Genomic DNA, 24,030 nt, shown 5'->3' on the forward strand with positions numbered 1-24,030 from the left:
ACACTTAATTCTTTTCCATTTGAGGTATTTGTTGATAGGAATGTAGTTATGACCATTCTTTATTCCTGTTTTTGATATATGTTTTTTCTTCTTAAAGAAGTCCCTCCAACATTTCCTGTAACACTGGCTTGGTATTGATGAATTCCTTTAACTTATTTTTGTCTGGAAAGTTCTTTATCTGTCCGACTCTAAATGAGAGCTTTTGTTGGATAAAGTATTCTTGGTTGTAGATCCTGGGTCATCATCACATCGAATATTTTGTGCCTAGCCCTTCTGTCCTGCATAGTTTCTTTTGAGAAATCAGCTGGAAGTTTTATGGGTGCTCCCTGCTTTTCTCTTGCTGCTTTTAAAGTTCTCTCCTTGTAGTTAACCTTTGGTATTTTAATTTTGATGTGGCTTGGGTGGGGCCGTGAGTTGGGGGAGGCAGAGTATCAGGGAATCCTGTGTTATCCAGTCTCAGCTATGGCAGTGCTGTGTTCACACACTGGGAGTGGGGAGGGCTCAACAGAGGAACAATGGATACCGCCAGCACTTCTTTCTGGGAGAAAGCCTCGCTCTGGTCCTCACTTCAACAACTCAGTTTTCCCCTATAAGTCCCTGGTGCCCCCAGAGCAGCCAACCGGCACTTGTGCTCAAAGTGCGGAGGTCTGTCACACTGCTCGCACACATGGCCCCTTTAAGAGGCGTCTGCAGCTGCCGGCTGCCACTGCCACAGCCTCTGTCCCACTCAGTTGCTCGGGACCGGGCAGCCTCACTTTTTTGCCCCCTCCTACCTTCTACAGTTTCAGGTTGATTATTTCTCTCCCTAGTTTTAGTGCTTCTGTTCCTCTAGATCCCAGGCAACTTTCCTTGCTGTTTGCTCCGTGTTTCTGTCACAACTTTGATTTGGTCACAAGCAGGATGAACAGAGCCTCTATCACCTCTACCATTTTTTTCTCTTCCTTGATATAGGTGGTTCTTGTATCACATGTTTAGAAATAGTGCTCTTGACAAGTCTGAACAATGGTTGATCAAGGAAAGAGGACAACAGTGGGTAACTATATCTCCATCATCTGCAGGAAAGGAATGCAAGGGTTCCTGTGGGCAAGTGGATGCAGTGACTCACAAATCCATATAGTCAATTACAACCTATCCGCTGAGCATTTAGAACCAAATTTTGAAATCTCTGTTTGACATCTCCATTTGGGTGTCCTACTGGCATAGCAAATTCATCATGCCTAAAATGGAATTCATCATATTCTCCCTGAGAGCTCTTCAATATCTTTTGCTTTCTGCCAAAGCCACTGGGCAATTGCCTCTTCTCCACCTCAGCTGGTCTGGAGAATTTTTCCAGGACACCAGCAGTGGGTCAGAGGCTCATGCGGGATTCATACTGAGAAAGTCTGTATTACCTGGTGCCAGAACGAGGGCTGGATGGACAGCAACCATTGTGCCTTAGTCCAAACAACATTCATTGTCTTCTGATTTATTGATGATAGCCAGAGTAACGACTTCTTATAATCTCCAACTCCGAAAGACATCAGCATAGCTGCACTGAGCTTTTCAATACCTTTAACTCTTGGTAGTAACCTCAAGAGTCGTTATAACTTATTTTAATAAAAATACAAGCATAAAAATAAAAGCACATCATAAAACATTTTTCAAAATAGTTTTAAACCAGAAGGGAAGGGGGTTGGGAGGAGGTTGAATAGGGTAAAAAGGGTCAAATATATGGCAACAGGAGACTAAACTTTGGGTGGTGAGCACACAATACAATATGCAGATGATATGTTATGTAACTATATACTTGAAACTTACATAATCCTATTAACCAATGTCACCCTAATAAATGTAACTTAAAAAATGCTGTTTCAAGAATAAATTATCAATTATGAAATGACTTCTAAAAAGCCTGATGTGTCTTCAATCACAAATTCAACAGATTCAAGAAACATTTACTGAATATTTACCATATACAGAGCACTATACTAAAAGAATATGGAAAATTTTCTACTTTCAATATACCATGTAAGTGCCATCTGCTAAACTAATATTGACATTTTATCTACCAACCTTTTTAGACACATCTTGTTTCAATTCTTGTACAGTGGACTCATTTCCAACTTTGTGTGCAGTGTTCTCTGTTTCCTAAAAAGAGGAAAGGGACCAAATGATAACATCATTTCTTTAAAACTCTATTTAAAATGAGTACAAATTAAAAAATATAGCATTAATAAATCAAAGGCCCATAAAGGGCTTAGATATTTGTATAATGATCGATGCCCAGAGTTTAGGCCAACTGGGACAATATGATTTGCATAAAAATGTTATCAATGAGCAATTTCTAATTTTTCTACTGTAATGGAATATTTTTCCTTTGAAAGTATCCAAATGTTTTAACATCAAAAAACTGTACAGAAAGATAAGAACTACTAAGTACCTTTGTAACTTAAAAATATTAAATATTTAAGTAAAGGAATGAAACAGAATTGTTATTTTTCCCAAAGTATTGCTCTATAAATATACATAAATACAAAAGTACATAACACAGAAAACCACATTCAATAATTTTCTTAAAAACTCTATATGTTTTAGATAAATCAAGACTTAACCAGAAATTTAATGACGTTCCCAATACAGTAACAGATGAACAAAATTAAACCCACCAAAAATACATATATATCTACGTATACATTCATATACACATACGTACATATATATATATGTTTGGGAGGTTAGTGAAGGTAGATAATGGATACTGCATTTCTGCTGGAAAAAAAATGGGGTAAAATAAGGTAATCATACATTTGCAAATCTTAACACCATATTTTTCTCCATCTTAAGTCGTCTTTACATTTTTACAGAAGTGTAACAATTTGAATGCTACTACTGATGCCGAGAAAAAAAAAAAAAAACAACTTCGTACTTCTTGGTTCACACCATAGAGTGTGTTAGAAGAAGGCCACTATAACCATTTTTTTTTCTTGGTCAGATAAGCGACTCTAAGGCACATAAGGATGCATGTAAGCATTAAGGTAGCATTTCTACCAAGTCTCAGGATATGACCATGACAGGCTCAATGATATAATTACTCCAGAGATTATTATAATGCTGAAGATTTAATGTGCTTGAGAAATTTCTATAGGACTTCCAATAACTTCAAGCTGAAAAGTTGTTTCATTGAATTCCTAGCAGCATTTGGGGAATACTACCAATTTAGATTCTACTAGAGAAAAGCCGTTTCATGAAATTTTAAGTGTTAGATAACATCCACACTCTACCACAGCCCATGAGGGCCTAACATGATATAGCCCCTGCCTACATCTTTGACATCTACACATTTCTCACCTCCTTCTCCCACTGAAAACCCACAATCATACTTTGGCCAACTGGATGGTTCCTTACCATCCTCAAGGTCATAGCTCATGTGTTATTATGTCAGAACAGACTTCCCTGACAACCCTAAAATAGCCCCCTTCTAACTTTCTATCGCATTATCCTATTTTTTTTTCCTTTGTTGCACTTATCACCATCTGAAATGACCTTGTTTACTTGTTTTATTTTTTTTGTCTCTTGCCTGCCCCACCAGAATGTCAGCTCCATGAGAGAAGGGACCTTGCGTGTTCTGTCTACCACTACTTACTCAGTATCTAAAATGGAGCCTGGCAAAAGTAATCATTTGCTGAATGAATGTTGAATAATGTATGCTCTGGTTTTTCTTCAGTTAATACACATATCTTAAGTTTACATATCCTTTAATCGAATTTTAGTTTTAAACTAAAAAACAAACAAATGAACAAACAAAAAACCTCTAATGAAAACCAATTAAGGGTGGAAGAAGAGTGAATTAGAAGAAGGTGGTTAAAAGGTACAAAATTCCAGTCAGAAGATAAAATAAGTACTAGGGATGTGATGTACGACACAATGACTACAGCTAACAATGCTATTTGATAAATAGGAAAGTTATTAAGAATAAATTCTAAGTGTTCCCATCATAAGGAAAATATTTTTTCTGTTTTTTCTTTTCTTTTTATTGCATCTATATGAGAAGACAGAGTCAGCTGAACCTATTGTGGTAATCATTTCACAATGTATGTAAATAAAACCATCATGCTGTAAGTCTTAAACAATGATATATGTCAATTATTTCTCAAAATTGGAAAAAAACAGATAAGAAAATAATCCTGACAAGGTGAGGGACAGAAAATACTTGAAAGCTAATGGCCATTAAGAACAGTTAATGCATATTAGAGAAACACCTTCAATTGTCCTATGAATCAAGTATATGTACCCAATTATGCTCCAATAACTGTTCATTAGTAGGAAAATCAGAAGCACTGTACAACCTAATTTTGTGGATATTCCCCTTAAGTTAACCTAAGCGAAAATATACTCCTATACCTCAATTTAATGTGTTTGAATTAAATACAAAGATCATAGATTAACATTCTTACACTGACCAAAACTGCCAAGCGGTGATTAGAATTCTATTTTATTTGGTTTTAACAAAACTCTCTTGGACTTTGAACTTTTGAAAGCTGTCCACTTCTATAAATTAAATTGCTATTGTCGTAAGTTTAAAGGAGTGATATGGCACCTACCAGAGAATCTGATCTCTACAGAAGTTAATCGAAAGATTTCCCAGTAAAACCTGATTTAGTATATCTACACATCTGTGTAGACATATATAGATTCTCTCCCAGAGATGTTTAAGGTCCAGGTCCTACCCCCAGCATCTCAATCAGGCTTTGGGGGAAAAGCAATGAAAGTCAAGCATGTTGCCTGCAGAAAACCAACACCAACTCAGCTAGACTTGAGACAGTCCTTATTTATTACTGCTGGATTTGGGCTGCCCCATTACTAAAACACACTACCTACTAAATCTCAGCTTTTCCATCATCAGGACATTTCTCTAACCCCTACCTATCACAACCTCCGAAAAACACTTCCTTTAAAAAGTATAGTAGATCATTCAACTTCTAGTAATTCACACCACTCCATCTGTGTTGGATATCAGAAAGCTGCTTGCACCCTCCTCACAGTATTGTTATCAGATTTGAGCTTTTTAATTTCAATACGCACATCCTACAAGACTAACTCAGTTTCACAAATCATTGTACAAGTGATCTACACTCAAAGAAATTTTCATTATCTACTAAAAAACATTAAGCTAAAAATGTCAGTCATTAAAAAAGTCATGTCACTTCTAGTTTAGTTGTGAGGAAGGAGAAGCTAATAACAGTGATAAAGTGAAATCTAAAAAAAAAAATGTTTTACAGATGTAACCTCCACTCTTTTTGGCTGAGAAGAGAAAACAAGAAACAACTCTTAAATAGTTGTCATATTCATACTTCCATTCCTGTCAACACTGTCCCTTTGTTGGAGTCTTATGTCTTGCCATTCTAAATGCCTCTTAACAACTCTCTAAGTACTTAGTATCTTTCCTCCAAAGTTCTTCCACCTTTCTACCATTTTTTTTAAATTCCCCAGCAAAAAAAAAAAAAAAAAAAAAAAAATGAAATCCCACCATTTGCGATGACATGAATAGACCTGGTTTACTTTTTAAATGTCTTTCTTCAAAAATTTAAAGCCCAGAGTTTTTAACCTGACATTCAAGGCTCTTCAAAATCTGGCCCCGATTTATTCTTCCAATATTCCATGACTGAAATGTTTATATCGGTCACAACAGTCTTTCAATGCTCCCAGCAAATTATATGCCTTTGTATATTAAGTAGTTCATACTACTGCCTAACACACAATTCTTTCCCAGTTCTTCTCTAACTATGCAAATCTCTCCCAATTTTCAAAGCCCAGTACAATTCTATCTCCCTCTTGAAACTTTTCTCTCCTATTCCAGGTAACAGCACTCTTATGGTCACTCTGTCTCTCCCTTTCTTCCTCCTCCAAATTCCTTGTGGCACTTATGGTCTAGTCTATTCTGCAAACATCAATACCTCATATATCATCCCTTCATATACATGTCTCTACTATGTTAAGAAAATAATCAAAAATCAGGACTACATCAAATTTTTCTTTGGATCTCTTAAGATATCAATACATATACTGTTATACATAACATGCATTCAACAGTCTGAGTACATCCATACCACAGAATACTACTTTACATTAAAAAGGAACAAACCATTGATACATACAACAACTCAGATAGATATCAATCCTCTGAGCCAATCTCAAAAGATCACATACTATATGATTCCATTTATAGGATACTCTCAAATGATAAAATTATAGAGGTAGAAAACAAATTAGTGGCTGCCTAGGGTTAAGGATAGTGGGGAGGGGGAGGAGGCGGGTATGACTTTATAAAGGGGTAGCACAAGGGAGATCTTTGTGGTGATGAAACAGATCTGCATCTTGATTGTGGTGGTGGTTACACAAATATACACACGTAATAAACTAACATAGACGTATACACTCATACTGTACTAATGTCAAATTCCTGGTTTTGATGCTGTACTATAAGTAAGATATAATCACTGGGGAAATGGGTGAAAAATACACAGGACTCCTGTACTATCTTTGTAGCTTCCTGTGACTCTATAATTATTTCAAAATACAAAGTAAAAAAGAACAATATCCAACTTCATATTTATTTACTAAATATGTTCATTTCTATCTAATTTTATTCAAGTTAAGGATAATCTATAATTACTGAGATAAAGTAGATTCCCAAAAGCTATTTGTTATAATCTAAAAATATCTTAGAGCTAAGCATAAACAGCAATTGTCTCTGGATATCAGAATTGGGAGGTGGAGGAGGATGAGGGATGATGGGAGGGAAGTTACATTTTCAACCATCTACTTTTGCAATGAGTGAATTTTAACCATGTCTATATCTACTTCTCAAATTGTTTTTATTAAATAGAATACAAAAGGTTTTTTTTTCTATAAAATATAAAGAATAAAGAATTATGATTTAACCTTTCTTAAGCATTTAAGAAAAAGAACATTGTTACCATTAGTTTTCAATTCTCTTGTATATCCTTTTTTATTTCTATTACATTCTTTCCCTCTTAGAGATGACTGGTATCCTAAACTCTGTGTTTATCTTTCCTCCACTATTCTTTATAGTTTTACCATACTTGTAACTCTAAATAATATATTCTGTAATTTTCCATGTTTTTGAACTGAATATAAATGTAATCTTACTGCATGTATTTTTCTGTGAATTGTCCCCTCTCCCACTCAACACTACGGTTCTGAAATTCAACCATGTTATTCTGTATAACTGATTCATTCATAACCATCGATGTAGAATATTCTATATGAATATACCACAGTTTATCAAAGAGATCAATATTCAATGTGTATAGAAAGAAGGTAGGAACACTGGAAGTGGGAAAAAAAAACCCAGCATGTTTCTTCCATGCTCACAAAGCACACACACAAACATATACAAACATACACATACAGAAAGTATATACCCAGTTTAATGTAAAATATCAAATATTAAAGAATATCTATTTGGTGATAGTCCTGTACTTAAAATGGCTCTGTGATATAATGTCTCAATAACAAAATCCTTTGCTTAGATATAAGGCTGGGATTGATTTTTATATAGAGTGATGATACCAATACATGTGCCCATAAGAAGTATACAAGTGTTTTGGTTACTCTACATTTTTGTCATGCAAGTAAGTATTCTTTTTCAATTCACACACACACACACACACACACACACACACACACACACAAATACAAGTATGTTACAGTATTCTTTTATTCTAAAAATTATAAATCTAATAAAAATTAGTGGAAATCTAAAAACTACTTATAGTCTCTTCTTTAGAGCATGATATTTAATTAGGTATTTCTAGAGTATCTAATCACACCTAGTAAGATACAAGGACAATATTATTTAGCAAAAAATAATAGAAAGCAAAAACAAGGAAAATAATTACGTAAGAGAAAAATGAATGAAAAGTGTACATGATTTGTAGAAACGTAACTTTCAGAAAGCATAACTTACCTCTAATGTTGAAATTCCAACCTTTTCTGGAGACCTGTTCAGAAATAAAAGCAAGGTGGTGTTGAATAGTGGAGGTGAGAAGGGAAATAATTCTATACACTTATTAAAGACAAGCATATATTTCCAAAAACGTGTATTTTTTGTGATTGAAAAAGTCTCTGTGCATAAAGAAGATACAGAAAACATGAAAAAAATAAAGAAAATTAAAGTGACCCATAGTCTTACCATGTAGTGATTTCAGTATGTATCTTTTGCCTTTCTATATATATGACATGTAATACTATAATAAGCATCTTTGTAAAAATTTTGTGCTCTTCCATGATAAATTTCTTTAAAGTAAATTCTCCTAGAAGTGGAAGTGCAGGTCAAAAGTATATACACTTTTCAGCATTTTGAAAAACTCAAATTGCCCTCAGAACAGTTGTACCAGTTCATACCCCCACTGCTCTGAGTAAATGTTTGTTTTTAAATGAATGTTTTTAAAACTGTTTAATAATTTGACAGGTAAAAGTATATCTCATTGTGGTCTTAATTTGTACTTCTTTGATTTGTAGTGTAGATGAAAAGTTTCATATGCATTAGGCATTTACATCATTGCTTTTGAAGAAAGATGCCCAGTTTGTGTTGACACAACTTTGTGCTGAATGGCACTTTCAGGATCATCTAATCACAGAGCCTCTTTTTACAGATAAAGAAAAGGAGGTGCTGAGAAATTAAGTGATTTTCCCCAAAGTCACATATTTAGGTGCAGAACCAAGAAAAGCATCAAGTTCTACTACCATGCTCTTCGCATGCCGCATTGAGTAATCCATATTTGGTACAAGAATCCTTGACCACTAATCGAAACTTAAATGTGATAAAAATTTTGCTTTTGCCAGACAGAAAAATCAACCCCTTTCTTCAACAAATATTTATGGAATATCTACTATGTACCAGCGACTAGAGATATGAAGATGAATAAGACACAATTCTAGTTTAGGGGGGGCATTTTAAGGCTTGTTTAAAAAACAAAAAAAGTAGCTGTATAAAATAATACCTGCCATTTAACTGCAGTACCCGGACAATATAATTTCATGTTAACAAAGGACAAATTCCAGAAACGAAAAATTTTATGTCCCCAATAATTTGGCTTCTCTGGCAAACCTATACTGCTATGTAACAAAATCCTGTTTATCCTGAGGTGACAAAGACCAAGGATACTCCACACAAAGGATTTCTAAAATAATACAAGTGCAATCAAAACAACAACAGAATTAAAAAACAAAAACAAAAAACCTTGAAGGGGTTCAAATTTCCACATATTGGCACACATTCTAAATGTCAATCAGGAAAAAAAAAATCACCTGCCACAGAGGCGTAGCGATAAGAGGAAATGAGATTTTAAAGAACTTAAGGCCCATATGAGGTAGAGAAGGGAAGAAAAAAAAATTCTGCCTTCTCCATGACCCTCATTTTGAGAAATCTGACCAGGGTTTTTAGATGTCTGTCCAAACAATCAATAAAAACAAAAAAACAGAACAGAGAATCACATTTCTCCTTTGTATGTAACTGGTTTCATAAAGAGCAGACCGCAGACCAGTACCAGTACCAGTCCGTGGCCTGTAAGGAACACAGCCTCACAGCAGGAGGTGAGTGGCAGGGGCTAGGGAGCAACGCTTGAGAGCAAAGCTTCATCTGTATTTGCAGCCACTCCCCAGCACTAGCATTACCATCTCATCATCTCCACCTCAACTCATCAGGCCTTAGATTCTCATAGGAACACTGGTCCCTGGTGCCAAAAGGTTGGAGACCGCTGGTAAAGAGCACTTTCTGGCTGTTGAGTCACAGGATCTAAGTGATAGACCAATTATTGACACACATAGAAATATTTCAGATTGGTTCTGGTGGGGCTTTACATATAACAGAGAGTAATTCATTACTTCCTTTTAAGAGACAAGGGGTCATAGCAAGAAGAGCGTGGATTTTCAAGCAGATGAACCTTGCTTGAATATTGTTTCCACCATTTATTTACCCTGTGTGTGATCATGATCAAATTAATTTCTCCAGGCCTCAATCTCCTTGGTAAAAGGGACTAAAACCACCTACTTCATAGGATTGCTACAAGAATTAAGTGAGAGAGCACATGGAGCACACGAAATAGGTGGTAGTTTCTTCAGCAGTTTTGAATACTCCACTGAAACTCACAAATGATGAACTTCACTAAATTTCTCCAAGGCACTTTGGCAGTCTGTCAGTAGTGGAGAGCCTGAGACCAATTTCTGGAAAACCAAAAAGGTACCCTAAAGCCTGTCAAGCTCTAGCCCACTTGACAGGGACATGAAAAACACCAGATTATATCCAGCTGGTGGTTAACATGGGATCATACTTGTATTTGGTGATGTCATTAAACAAACAAACAAGACATTCATGTTTGAAACATTTTAAATGTTATGAGTTGTTAAGGTCTTGGTAGGTAGTAAAACATTTCAGATTACTATCATTTCTTCCAGTCTAAATAAGCCTAAAATTGTCTTTAACGGGGTAGTCTGTAAGACCGGGATTCTTTTCTGGTACATTTTTATCCATTTATAGAACATCAGCATCTAGTAAAAAGTAGAAGCATGTCTATAATTAGCAAAGTTGGTTAAAATGATTTCTATCATGTGCCAAGATGAGAAAAGAACAATTCACTTCACAGTAGGAAACTGCAAGTCATTATTTAGTATTCCCACAGGAGGCACTCTCAACAGAAGCCTTGTAATAGTAAAGCAATGGTTAACATTTATTAAGCAGATGCCAAAAATTGTGCTAAGACTGGACTTGCTTTAGCTTTAGTCCTCACTACGTTCCTATGAAATAGTTTATATTACCTTCCCTATTTTACACAACAAAAAACTGAGGCATGGACCAGATTAGGTAATATAAATTGTATTGCTAGTAAATAGTATGGCCAGATTTTGACCCCAGGCAAAGTGACTCTAGGGCCCACTCAATTACTTTGCAATACTGCCTCCTTTCTGGGTAAAGTCTTAAAAGGTGGTGGTTATGAAACAATTCTAAGTAGTGTTATGAATGAGCACAAAGTAAAGGCAATTAGTGCTGCTTCTTGGGTTGGACTAAACTGATTAAGTGAGGGGCTCTGAATCCTGATCTGCCTTTAACAACTACAATTAATGCCTAATTTTTGGCACTGCTAGGGAATAAATAATAAAATGTTCCATAAATAAAATTTCCAGAGAGATGAAGCTTCTCTGAGTGCAAAAATTCTGAAAATATTTTAATTATTTTTGAATTTCAAATTTCAAAAGCCTTGTAAATAAGTACATTATAGGCTAAGCTTTGCTGTTTCAGTAATCGTTTCCTTGAAAATAACTTGTTAAACAAAGGATATATAATTTCCCCTTTCTTACTGACTCAGAGTAATTATCATGCTCAAATACCACACTTTATTTTAATACTCTAATGCTCTCCAGGGACCCTAAGGTGCAGGGGATTTATTTGCCTTCACACTACAGGACCCTAGACTATTATGTTCAGAATGTCTGTGTTTTGCAGTTTTGCATCTCCTTCTTCTATTTAAGTGGTCACTTCTTACAACTGGCCATATGCCTGCCTTTAAAAGCTTTCCTCTTCCCACTTCTCTTCTAATCTTTGCTTCAGATCTGCATTGAGCTGGGAAACCAGGTTTTTAAAAATGGAACTGCATGGTAAAGGAAGAATCCAGAGATACCGAGTGAGAGTTTCCCCTTGAGACGTTTTGTACATGACTCTATTGTGCACTTTGTGGTACTTTATTTTTATTTTTATTTTTTTACTTTTCAGAGGATGTTTTAAGTGATTATTTCTTATTTCCAGCTGTATAAGAGAACTGTCATTACCAAAGAAGTAGCCGCCAGATAAGTGAGGTGTCACTAATCTTCAGTATCCCCAGATAACCACCCAACTCTTCTCTGTCACTTAGTCTCTAACTTCAAAGTAGAGATGATAACATTACACTAGTTAGAGTGATTATTTGCCTAAAGAAAACAGCTACAGTCATGTACTGCATAACGACGTTTCTGTCAATGAGGAGCTGCATATAGGACAGTGGTCATGTAAGATTTTAACTGGAGCTGAAAATTTCCTATTATAAGGTCCTAGCCAGCACGGCACATTACTCACATGTTGGTGGTGATATTGGTGTAAACAAACCTACTACACTCCCAGTCCTATAAAAGTATAGTATGTACAATTATGTATAGTACGCAATACTTGAAAATGATAATAAATGACTGTTACTGGTTTATGTTATTTACTATACTTTTTATCGTTATTTTAGAGTATACTCTTTCTACTTATAAAAACAGTTTCCTGTAAAACAGTATGCTGTGCTACACTGGCAGCAGCCTCTTACATCTGTTTAATGCATCTCGATTGCATCATTTTCTCTTGTGTTTGATATGATCTCATGTTGTTTTGTACTAGTGACATGCTGCATAGGTTTGTAGCCTAGGACCAATAGGCTATACCATATAGCCTAGGTGTGTAGTAGGCTATACCATCTACATTTGTGTAAGTGCACTCTGATTTCACACAATGGTGAAATCACCTAACAACGCATTTCTCAGAACAGATCCCTGTTGCTAAGTGGTGTATCACTATATTCATATTTGAGTTTGGGGACAGGAGAAATAAGGAACTGGAAGTCAAGAAAATTAAGTTCTACTCTTGGCTTTCCCATCCAACTAGCTGCAAGACCTGTAAGCAAGGGTTTTTGGAGTTCTTGCAATTTTAGGAAGTTGTAAAACTCTTCATTAGCTTGGAAGTGAAGATATAATTTATACCATGATTAATGATCTAAATTTTATACTGTCTGCTTACCTTTAAATTCAAGATATATTATAGTAAACATGGACATAATCCTACACACAGAGAAGTATCTAGTTGCATCTAGTTAACTAGAAAAATATTCCTTCAAAATTTTATGTAGATACTAAATTGAACAATTATATTCCTCCTTTTTACAGGTTAAGGTGAGTAATTTTTCCATGAAAAAGTCCAAATGTCTATATTAAATAACTCTTATACCCCATACAAGTGAGAAATCTTTAAGAAAACTCTGAAGTAACAGGTAGACATATTTAAGTACTGATGGTATTATGCACTTTAAATAAAACCTAACAAACCAGAATGAGAACTTCAGAAGTCCAATTTTCGTTTCAAAAGATTTTATCACAGGGCATTTTTTAAAACAGATGTTTTTGGTACATTTAAATATCTGATAACCAAAATGCTTAATTTAAACAATAAACGTTAACATATTTTTAACTTTAAAGTGCTAAACTTCCTTGATTATCTAATAACATAAAACATCTTCTAACATATTAATACTAACTAAAAACACAGTAAACCTCTGATTTTCCAGCATAGTCTCAGAAATTGAAGATGTTGTCTATCAATGGTACTATTAAATTTAAACATGAAAAAGAAGCAATTTCTGAAACAGCTTCAAAATAAAGTCTGCTTTAAACAAGTACTGCTTTAAAAAAAAACATATGGCTTAAAGGTAAAATACTAAAATTATTTTGTGTGGCTTCCACATAGGTTTTGAATATAAAAGTAATATTCAGATGAGTACTTCAACAACTTTCAAAACAGATAGAATATTTTAATTCATTATATCCTGTTTTCTATAAAAAAGTTATTTTCATTCATTCACTATGTTGAGTTTATACTAACAAATATCATGTTTGAATATAAAATAATGTGTAACAGATGATTTCTCCAGTCCCTAACTATTTAGCATTTTAAATTACAGGAGTTTTTCCAGGTGGGTGAAAAAGGAGAAGAGATTAAGAAGTGCACATTGGTAGTCACAAAATAGTCATGGGGATGTGAAGTACAGCATAGAGAATATAGTCAATAATTTTGTAATAACTATGTATGGTGTCAGATGGGTACTAGATTTATTGGAGTGATCACTTCATAAGGTATACATAAATGTCTAATCACTTTGTTGTACATTTGAAACTAATATAATATCGTATGCCAACTGTAATTGAAAAATTAAAAGAAAAACATTATTGAAGAGAAAATAAATTATAGTTTTCCCTTCGCCGCTACAGTATTTGTGTTCAATACCAAGGCATTTTAATATCTGCATGAACTCTGACCTGATCCAATGATAACCTTTGGATACATGAGGCAAAATTTCATAAGAATAATAAGATCATTACTCCTAAAGGTAGGTGCTTAGTCACTGGGATTTGGATCTGATGACAATAACTGCAACTTACCCAAAAGTTAGCCACCAAGTTTCCATAGGAAGCAAAATGTCAAATCCTTCATAAACTCTGACACAGTACTACAATCTATACAATTTCAGTGAAAGGTACAAATATGCAAGCAACACAACATTTTATTAACACTCTTAGCTCAACTTTGGAACTTGTTAAACCTGATTCTCTAATTTAGTAATGTTGAGAACAGTATTTATTCACTTTACAGAAACAAAATCAATCTAATAGAAAATGCAGAGAAGTAAGCTATTTTTAAGAGATTTGGGTGCAACATAATAACTGTGGGTTTTCTGTCATAAGTGTTAGAAGTGAGCATACTACGTATTGATATTACCTAGTGTTAAAAGTTATTCAATTTTTTTTTTCAAAATCCTAAAAGGATTTTTAAAAAACCAGTCATAAGGGAAGAATAAATTTTTTTTAGTGTTTGAAGGAAGCTTAAGAATCATTTAGGCCAACTATCTCATTTCACATGTGAAGAAAATGAGGCCAAGAAAAGTTAAATTAATCCATTAATTTTTTAATTCATTAATCCATAAATTAATCCATTAACATTTAGCTACTGTTTACCATGTATCAGCACAGTGCTAGGTAGTCACTGGGTATAAAGTAGTAAACACAGCAGACTAATCTCTGATCTCCTAAAACTTATGCTAAGATCAAAGGCCTCTTTAGGACTAGGACTCAAGTCTCTTTGCTGATTCTAACAACCCATGCAGCCTGTCAAGTTATCCTAATAACTGTAATACCCCTTCATGGTTTCACATGGTTAGGTGGCCAGTCACATGAAACTGGCCATTTATTAAAGCCTTGATTAGCTAGAAGTATCACCACAAATTTCCCAGGGAAGGCTTAGGAGTCCCAGAGACTGAAAGGGCAACTTGACATCCATCTGGATATAGAAGGGTTGTAAGTTTAGCTATGTAGTAAAAGAACATGATCTGGAATCAGGAGATATGAGTTTTAGTCCTGAATCTGCCAATGACAATGTATATGACCATAAAAAATATTTTGGGATAGTTTTTCCAACTTTTACTTATGGCTATTTCAAACATATACAAAATTAAAAATAATATTATTAACTCACATGCACAGCATATTGATCGTGTTCAGTAATGGTCAATAACAATACCCCTCCCTTCACTCCCTTGTCAGATAATCTGAAGCAAATCTCCAAAAGTATTTCATTTCTACCCATAAAATTTCAGTATATATCTAAAAAAGATGTATTTTTAAGAAATAACCACAGTACTGTTATCAAATTTAACAAGTGAGCATTTCCCAGATTGTCTCATTTTCTTTCTTTTTTTTTTACAGTTGGTTCATTTCAATCAATATCCAAATAAGGTCCATATCAGTTTATATGTCTCTTTCCATTAACAGGTTCCTCTTTATCTTTTATTTCTTGCAGTTCATGTGTTGAGGAACTAGGTTGTTCATCCTGAAGATTTTTAGGGCAGTGAAACTATTCTGTATGATATTATAATGATGGATACATGTCATTATACATTTGTCTAAATCTATAGAAATGTACAACACCAAAATGAACTCTAAGGTAAACTATAAACTTTGGGCGACTATGATGTGTCAACGTAGGTTCATGAAATGTAACAAATGTACCACTCTGGTGGGGGATGCTGATAATGTGGGAGGCTATATACATATGGGGAGAGGAGGTATATGGGAAATCTATGTACCTTCCTCTCCATTTTGCTGCCAACCTAAAACTGCTTTAAAAAAATAGCCTTAAACAAACAAAGAAACTAGGTTGTTCATCCTGTATAATATCTCATGGTCTAAATTTTGTTTATTGCATCTCCATGGTGATATGTTTTAAGAAATATTTTAAATGAAAACAGACAGAAGAGATTATGGGGATGGAATGGGCACATATCCAAGGAAAATTGAAAAAACCTATCAAAACAGTTATTAGAAAGACTGGTCTCAAAATGTGCTAGGATTTTAAAAATACTAGAGACAAAGCTTGTCTTTATTTTAATTTATATTCAGAACAAGAGCAAGAAAAAGAAAGCACAGGTCTGCTTATATGTGGATGAACAGTATAATGTTAAAGACTGCTTCAATTCTTTTTATTCCAATTAAGATTACTGATAGTCAAACCAGACAGGGGAAAAAAAGTGTAAGAATGAGGAAATTGAATCTCAAAGCCTTCAAGGAGATAAAAGTACCTAGCTAATCTAAATGAGTTCAGTTTTCCTATCCCAGACAAATTATATCCCAGCATATTCTGAGAATTTACAGAGCTGGATCCTTATCTAAAACCTTTGAAGAATCAGGGAGGATGGAAGAGAAGTAAAACACTCTAATAGTCAACACTGGAAAGCAGGTAAGATGTTACAAACTACAAACAGATTCACTTGATGTTGTCAATCCCAAGCAAAATTCTTAAGCACTTTGTTAAATGGTTTAAAAGCCTTAGTCACAGGGAAAAAGATAGCCATTAAGAGTCAGTAAGCATTCACAGAAAGCCAATCCTGCAAGATTAACTTAATTTTTCTATGAGGTTACTGGCCTAAAATATATAAGCGAATACTGTACACATGCAAAAAAAAAACCAGATTAAAGCACTAAATTTTATAACCTTCTTGATAACTTTTTAGATGACAAAGAGATATAGACTAGAATACACTTAGGTGGGTTTGTAACTGGCATGACAACATTACCCAAGGTGTGATTAATGGATCAATGAGAAACCATAAGAAAATATCAAAAAAAATTTCATGTGCTCTATCCTACTGATGTCCTGAAAGAGGATACCGATGGAATAGCTATCAAATTTGCAGATGACCCAAAAGCTGGGATAGGGATAGGGAGGATACTGGCTGACAGGATCCAAAAATATTCAACAGGTTAAAACAATGGGCCAAACCTTAACAGAATGCAATGTAGTTGGATAAGTGTAAAATGCATGATTGGGGAGATATGACTTAACAGTAAAGCATGTGAAAACATTTAGGTATTGTTGTTGATTGCTCAGAGTAAAAGCCTGTGATATGGCTGCCAAGAGCTACTGTGATCTTAGGCTAAATTAACAGAACTATTATGTCCAGGGCAAGGAGAGTGGTAAATTCTTCTTGACTTCTCACTGATAAAAGCACACTTAAGAATACTGTGTACCACTGGGATACATTTTAAAAGGAACACTGATAACATAAAACATATTTGAAAGAGAGAAAGCAATTTGGTGAATGTTCTAGAAACTGAGTAGACAATATAAAGAACTAAGGATGGCTAACCTGGAGGAGGAAGAAATGAATGCCTTGACTTTTTGAATTTTAGATTTATTTTGGAAAGTACAGGCAGTGAAACTTTGCAGAGACTAATTTTCTTGCTAAAGCTTATGTTTTAACTTTTAAACTGTTCTTCTGTATTTCATATGTACAAAAGAATACATGTAGCATAGATATGTAATCATAAATTGTAATAAATAAAATGAACTGTGACTCATCACGTCACCTGAGAATGAGAAAAGCATCCAGAGCAGCACAGCTACTGTGTGCTCTAATTCCATATGCTACCTTTCTCTTAGAGGGAACCACTAGCCCAGATTTGATTTATTCCTCTTTTCATTTTTAAAATGTAATATATCCCTAAATAACACACTGTTAAGTTTTGCTATTTCTGAGCTTTGTTTTCACCAATGTACTTCCAAAGAAAAAACTGTTGGCCACTAAAATCAACACTGCACTCAAAAATCTTGGTACTTCTGTCAAAGGCTATCCTTGTCAGTGTACACTCCAGTTGTAGTGAAGTCTCATAACTGTGCTCATACCCACTTGTCTTCTGCTTCTCCCCAACCTAGGGTAACCAGATTTAGCAACTAGAAATACAGACTGCCCAGTTCAATTCCAATTTCAGATAAACAAATACATTTTCAGTATGTTTATCTGAAACTAATTGAATTGTGAGTCCTGTATTTTATCTGGCAACTCTACCCCACACCCAAGTTAATTAGGTGGACTATTCATCCTATGATCTGTTAGTGTGTGAAAAAGGGATGAAGTGGGAGGAATTGCATGGCCAATGTCATTGTATAATTATTCGTCTAACTATTCAATAGCATTCACTGACTACATAAAAAAAAATTGTACATGTGTGAATTTAAAGTTTTTCTCCACAATGCATTAAGTGCACATGCCCAAATGCAAATACTGCATATATACTATTATGTATACTTTTCAAAAACACTCAATGAAGAGTACAAAGGTGTAGTAACAGCTTCATTATTTTGGCTTAGCTTGTCCTCCACAAACAAAAACAAAAACAGGATGGCTACTGTAACAACATGACAAAATCTCTAGGCACATACATAAAGTGACTTATAACCATTATTTATAAAGTTATTTATATCATTTAAAAACTGTCCTCAGTTAACATGTTTGAAATGAGGTTCACCCTACACAGGTCAAATAAATATCAACGGCCAACTTTATAGTTAAATATTAATTAAAATTATGATGTCATTAAAAAGGGATTCAGTTACTATATATACAAAGTCATTTTAGGACACTTTTTATAAAAAGGATATTAAAAATATTTCAAATACATTATTTCTTTATCAATCAAAAAAAACTGATAAGCCTTCTGTAATATAAAGTAGAATTTGCTTTTCAATTCTCTCAATACATAATCTCAATATCCTCTCACAACCTAAAGCACTAATAGCTCCTAGATTTGAACATCAATCAATACAAATGTGTATTAAGAACCCATATAGATTAGATGACCCCAAAAGAAGCTAGCTGCCTTGCCTGGCCTGGCCTGGCCTGGCCTGGCCTGGCCTATGCAAAACCCACGATTTGAAATCAGGTATTGACATGGCAGTAAGAGTCTAACTTGGTTTTTCAGAGTATCAGCAAGTAGTTTCTCTCCAGACAATCATCAGATCACCTTTCCTAATTTTCAACTCAAATCTTTAGTACTCAGGCACTATAGCTTTATGGTAATCAGGACTTTAAAATCATGGTGCAAGTGCTTAAAGTCTATTTTTAAAAGAAAACTGAATTTCTGTGGTTTCAAAGAGCCAGATCCTATCTCTAGTTTCTCACCCTTTAGCTACATACAGACAGATCCTTCTGTCTTTTGGGCTTAGTGTTTCTTTATCTCTTACCTGAGGGTTATCTGAAAAACAAACAAACAAATATACTCTGTAAGCCTTCTGAAAATAGGGAGGAAGTGTGAAGACTAAACTTAACATTTGATACCTGCTTCACAGTCAACTAAATAACTAGGAACTCAAAGACCCACCTCCTAAAGTACACAAATAAAATATGAGTGATCTCACTCTTAACATTCCCATCTCCAGACTTCTCATTATACGAGGTGAAAGAATATACTCAAACAATTGGGCAACACATAGAAAAATGGACTAACAAGGTCTTCTTTCTTTTTCTGTCATTAAGAAGACTCACTTATTTTTAGGCTCTGACGAAAAAAGGTGGTTGGCTCTGAAGAAGCCTCTTGTCAGGTTGCAAAATTCCTAACAGACTCCTAAAGAGGTAAAAAGGAACAATGGCTGGGAAGGAGGGAGTATAGAGTGAGTCAGCTAGAATAAAGCTGGAAGCTTGAGAAATATTTTTCTTATAGGAAGGTGACTACAAAGAGCCTAACTGAGAATTAATCTATGGCCTGATTTTATTCCCCTCTTCTTTTTGCCTTTGCCATCAGGAAAAGAGAAAAGTAACATGAGCTTAAGCAGCATGTCAAGGAACTGAATCAAACAGAGGAAAGAACAGCTTGCCTGTGCAAAGAAGGTGCTGAGATTCTAAGGTCCTTGAGGTGAACAGGATATAAGCATAGATAAAGCCTTAGCCAGTCATGAAAGTAAACAGGTAATTAAAGGCTTTTGCTTTCTACAGCCCAGCAAGCGGAAATAGGAAGATCTGATGGCAAACTGAGACCAACACAAACAGAAAACACTGACATGAGGATTTACTCCCCCTGCCCCCACACACAGGCATACTTAGGCCAGGCAGGAAAACAACAAAGAAAACAAAACCCTAGGTAGAACAAAAATTAAAAACAGTTCAAATTTGGAGAACAAGATACTGTTTTATTTTTTAAATCTTGCTCTAAGTGCATAGCTTTTAAAATTGGTATACAGTATTATTCATTGGAATTAAAATGAATTATACTGATTTTACTAATTAGTTACATTCTCATGTCAAATTTTACTAGATTATATGCTGAGCATAAAACCCCCCATAGAAGGTAGGGAGTCCAGCAGCACTTTCAGCCTAATAACAGTACTCAAATTAAAGAAATGGAATCTAAGCAAAAATCATCTCTGGCCTTTCAAACTCAAATCTTTTGAAGCAGTACCACACCCATTCTCATAGCCCTAGTTTAGGCTGGCTACTACCAAGAGTGACAATGCCAACTAAACCTGAAAAGTCTAGGAAGAGCAGGAAAAAAATAAGTGCTAAGCGATCACAAACGAGTCTTATTTTCCCAGTACAACCTAAATGTCATGTTTGAACTAGGCAGTCAAAAAATAGCAATCACTCGAATTTCCCTAGATAAATGGCAATACTGGTTTATTAATAAGATTAATAACAAAAAGCCAAGAATATAGTTATGACAATTAACAGGGAATTAACTGAATCCTCAAGATGTAAATTACTACTTTTATTATCCTTTGAAAGATGATTTTGTTGTTTTAAATACTATGAAAGCCAAGAAGTAGAATATACCTAAAATATCTAATAACTATTTTATAAATGATATTAACAGAAATAGATGGTGAGAAAATTTGGCACAATGGCTCTAAGTTTTTGAAAGCAGGTTTTGTGGCAATATTTTCAAATGATCTTTGATAAAATCAAAGGAAACTTTAGAATGACATATAAATCTAGTCACATATAAAGTAATTACAAGCTTAAAGTGGACCTTTAAGCAACTACATCTTGCCTCTTGCCTAAAATGACAACCTGATTTTTCAAAACTGATTTACATAATTCATGTAGTTTTATGCCATATTCCTGTAAGAACAGCTTGATAATCTATTTGTTAACAAAATAAGAAAAATATAACAGCTCTCTTGGCCTACTCAATAATTCTAAACTAAAAACATTCTACTCTGTATGTTTATAACCATTTGATAAATACCTACATTAAAACAGTAACTCCAAAGTAGGGAACCTGTATCACAATGTCCCAATTTGTCAAAGTGGGGTAAAGAAGAGTCACATCTATTAATGATTTAAAGTAATTTCTAGTAAAATCACAAGAGAAACAGATAACTAAATTTATGACTGCCTGGGAAGTCAATACTAATGCAATTATGCTAAATCACTTTGTAACTTACTTTTTAAAAAGTAAACAAAAAAGATGTTGGGCTACAGGCCATATTACAGAAACTTTATCAAATTAATGTGCTAATATGACTTTGTAAGTTATCTAAAACATCCAATGGTGTATTAATCTTAAAAAGTAAAAACCTATAACTTCTAAGGTCACCCTAAATAAAAATTTGAGCTCTAAAGAATCTGTCACAAACTTCCTTAAAAAAATTAAATAAATCAAGTTATCAGTGAACTGATTACACAGATTTTGAGATTCTTTGCTTTTCTCCTCTGGAGTTCACTGCTCATCACTAAAGATGGGCAGAGGAACAAAAATCAAACCAAACCATTTATTTTGTTTTTTCAAATTAAAATTTTTCTTTCACTATTATCTGATAAAAAGTTTCATGGGAAAGGTAGTTGAAAACTAATGACTGAACTGAGGTTTTGGTATAACTGGTAGCTTTTAATTATTCATGTTCTCCCTCAATACCATGAATAATAGAAACACATCACAGTAAGATTTAATATTAAACATTTTATTTTATAAATACTATTTATATGCTTTATGTATTTGAATTTCTACTTCTGTGTTCTTTAATGAAATACGTATTAAAGACTTGATATACATTCTAGAAAAAACTCAAATTACCTAGGAATGCTTACCTACATAAAACATTCTGAAGGCCAAATTTATTATTTATTTTAAAAAGATTATTCAATCTTATTTATATCTTAAATAGTAATTACTGATGTGATTTTTCTAATTACCTAACTAGTAGGAATACATTTTTCCCATTAATTTGATGGTGAAGAGAGGTTTAATTAGGTGGAAAATATCAATAACTACTACATGTATTGATTGTGACTGCTAGCAAACACCTTTGAGGGGAAGAAAAAAAGAAAGAAACATTGTGTTTCCAATTAGTGGCTTATAGCCAAAATGTGAATCAGAGTTATACCAAAACAAAACAAAACAAAACACCGAAAAACCAAACACTGTGGCCTAACTAAACAACTGACAACAATCTACAAAACAGTTACAGAAAAAAAAAAAATCTGGGATCAAGACTTTTCCATGAGGCACAGAAGCCCAAATCAGCAGTGGTTCACATCTTGAGGGGTTTTCTCTTAGGAACAAAGAATATGCCCTTTGAAATGCAGTTAGCAGTGCCTGGGATTCCAGCTTTTTCAGCAGCAAGGTCATTTTCTGACTTAGCTACCGGCCCATAATCAATTCCATCAAAGCTTAAAAAGAGCATAAAAATACTGCTTTTATTATTTTAAACAGTAAATTAGACATTCCTAAATGGCAGAAGAATTAGCCCCATCGTTCTAATAATTTAAAATATAATATCGCAAATATTTATAGTTTAGAAAAAGAAAGTAAGCAAGTACCTTGTTTTACATCTCCATTCAAAGCCATCATCTAATTACCACAAATTACTGAGGTTTCACTTTTGCTGGCTCCACTCTGAGCTGTCTTTTTACTTGCAAAATTAGAATAATTGTCTTACCTAGCTCAGAAAAAAACTGTCCTCTCTCTCACTGCAGGATAATCGGAAAAAAAAATAATGTGAATAAAAGTACTTTGAAAACTAATGCCCAATATTAGTCAACAGTATGGCAATATCATTTGTTATCTGTAACATGTAGGACTATAATACGTTTTTATTGTGAACAATTCCTGAGAAAAAAGTTGGTAACAAAGAATTGATATGACTGCAGGATAACTGGCAATACCTCCCAAGGCTTCACTGTTAACATTTAATATTTACTGAGTACAGGATGTTCCCAAGTTACAAAGGTCCCATAAATATAAATCCAAACCACTGGCCTTGTATCAGTCCCCTCCCATATTCTCCTTCTTCACTCATAGGAACTGCTATGTGAGTGTGTGTGTGTGTGGGCGGGGTAGTTGAGTGAAACAGGAAGTTCCAAAGTAGAAGGCACTGTGAAGAGAAGTGGAATACCATAGAGTATGCCTACTTACACACCATCCCTATCACCACTTAAACTTTTCCTCACTTTTATACATCTACTGTGGACATCTCTCTATACTGGGAAATAAAGCAAAGGTTAAAAGTCAATAGCCAAGAGCTATGTGACCTGGGACAAAATAGGGATAGTAAAGTTCATTTAAAGAAAAAAAGACTGATCTCAGTCTTTTTTAATTTTTAAAGCCAATCCAATAACAATAAAATACCAATTATAAAATACTGACAAACCTACTCACTTTCACTCAGCAAAGGTACTAGTTTTATCAAGCTACCATTCTGCTCACCTATCTTCCACTAACCCAATAACCTACCCCCACCTGTGACACTAATTCCACCTACCAATGCATCCACTATATCCAAAATTTAAGGAATCTTTCCTTTATTCCTTCCCAAAGACCTCTCCATGTTTCATCCATCACTGTTTCTTCTCAGTCATAAGGCACAGTAAGTTATCCTACAAAATTTCTTTACTAATGACATTGGGTAAGCTAGGAAGGAGA

The 24,030-nt window shown here is 34.3% G+C and overlaps 1 protein-coding gene across 4 annotated transcripts in view; it reads right to left on the minus strand.

Moving 5' to 3' along the window:
- Positions 1-24,030, minus strand: part of WDR44 (WD repeat domain 44) — a 128,419-nt gene that overhangs the window by 96,433 nt on the left and 7,956 nt on the right. For 3 of the 4 annotated variants that reach the window (XM_025046161.1, XM_006904710.3, XM_025046166.1), the window contains exons 2-3: positions 7,970-8,003; positions 2,053-2,127 (exon numbers count right to left, since the gene is read on the minus strand). In XM_025046161.1, the coding sequence (XP_024901929.1) occupies positions 2,053-2,127; positions 7,970-8,003 (109 nt within the window). Of the gene's footprint in view, positions 1-1,391; positions 1,542-2,052; positions 2,128-7,969; positions 8,004-24,030 lie in introns of those variants that run through there. The other variant, XM_025046157.1, reaches the window with a different exon arrangement.

This window comes from Pteropus alecto, unplaced genomic scaffold (assembly GCF_000325575.1).
Source record: "Pteropus alecto unplaced genomic scaffold, ASM32557v1 scaffold280, whole genome shotgun sequence".
Lineage (NCBI taxonomy): Eukaryota > Metazoa > Chordata > Mammalia > Chiroptera > Pteropodidae > Pteropus > Pteropus alecto.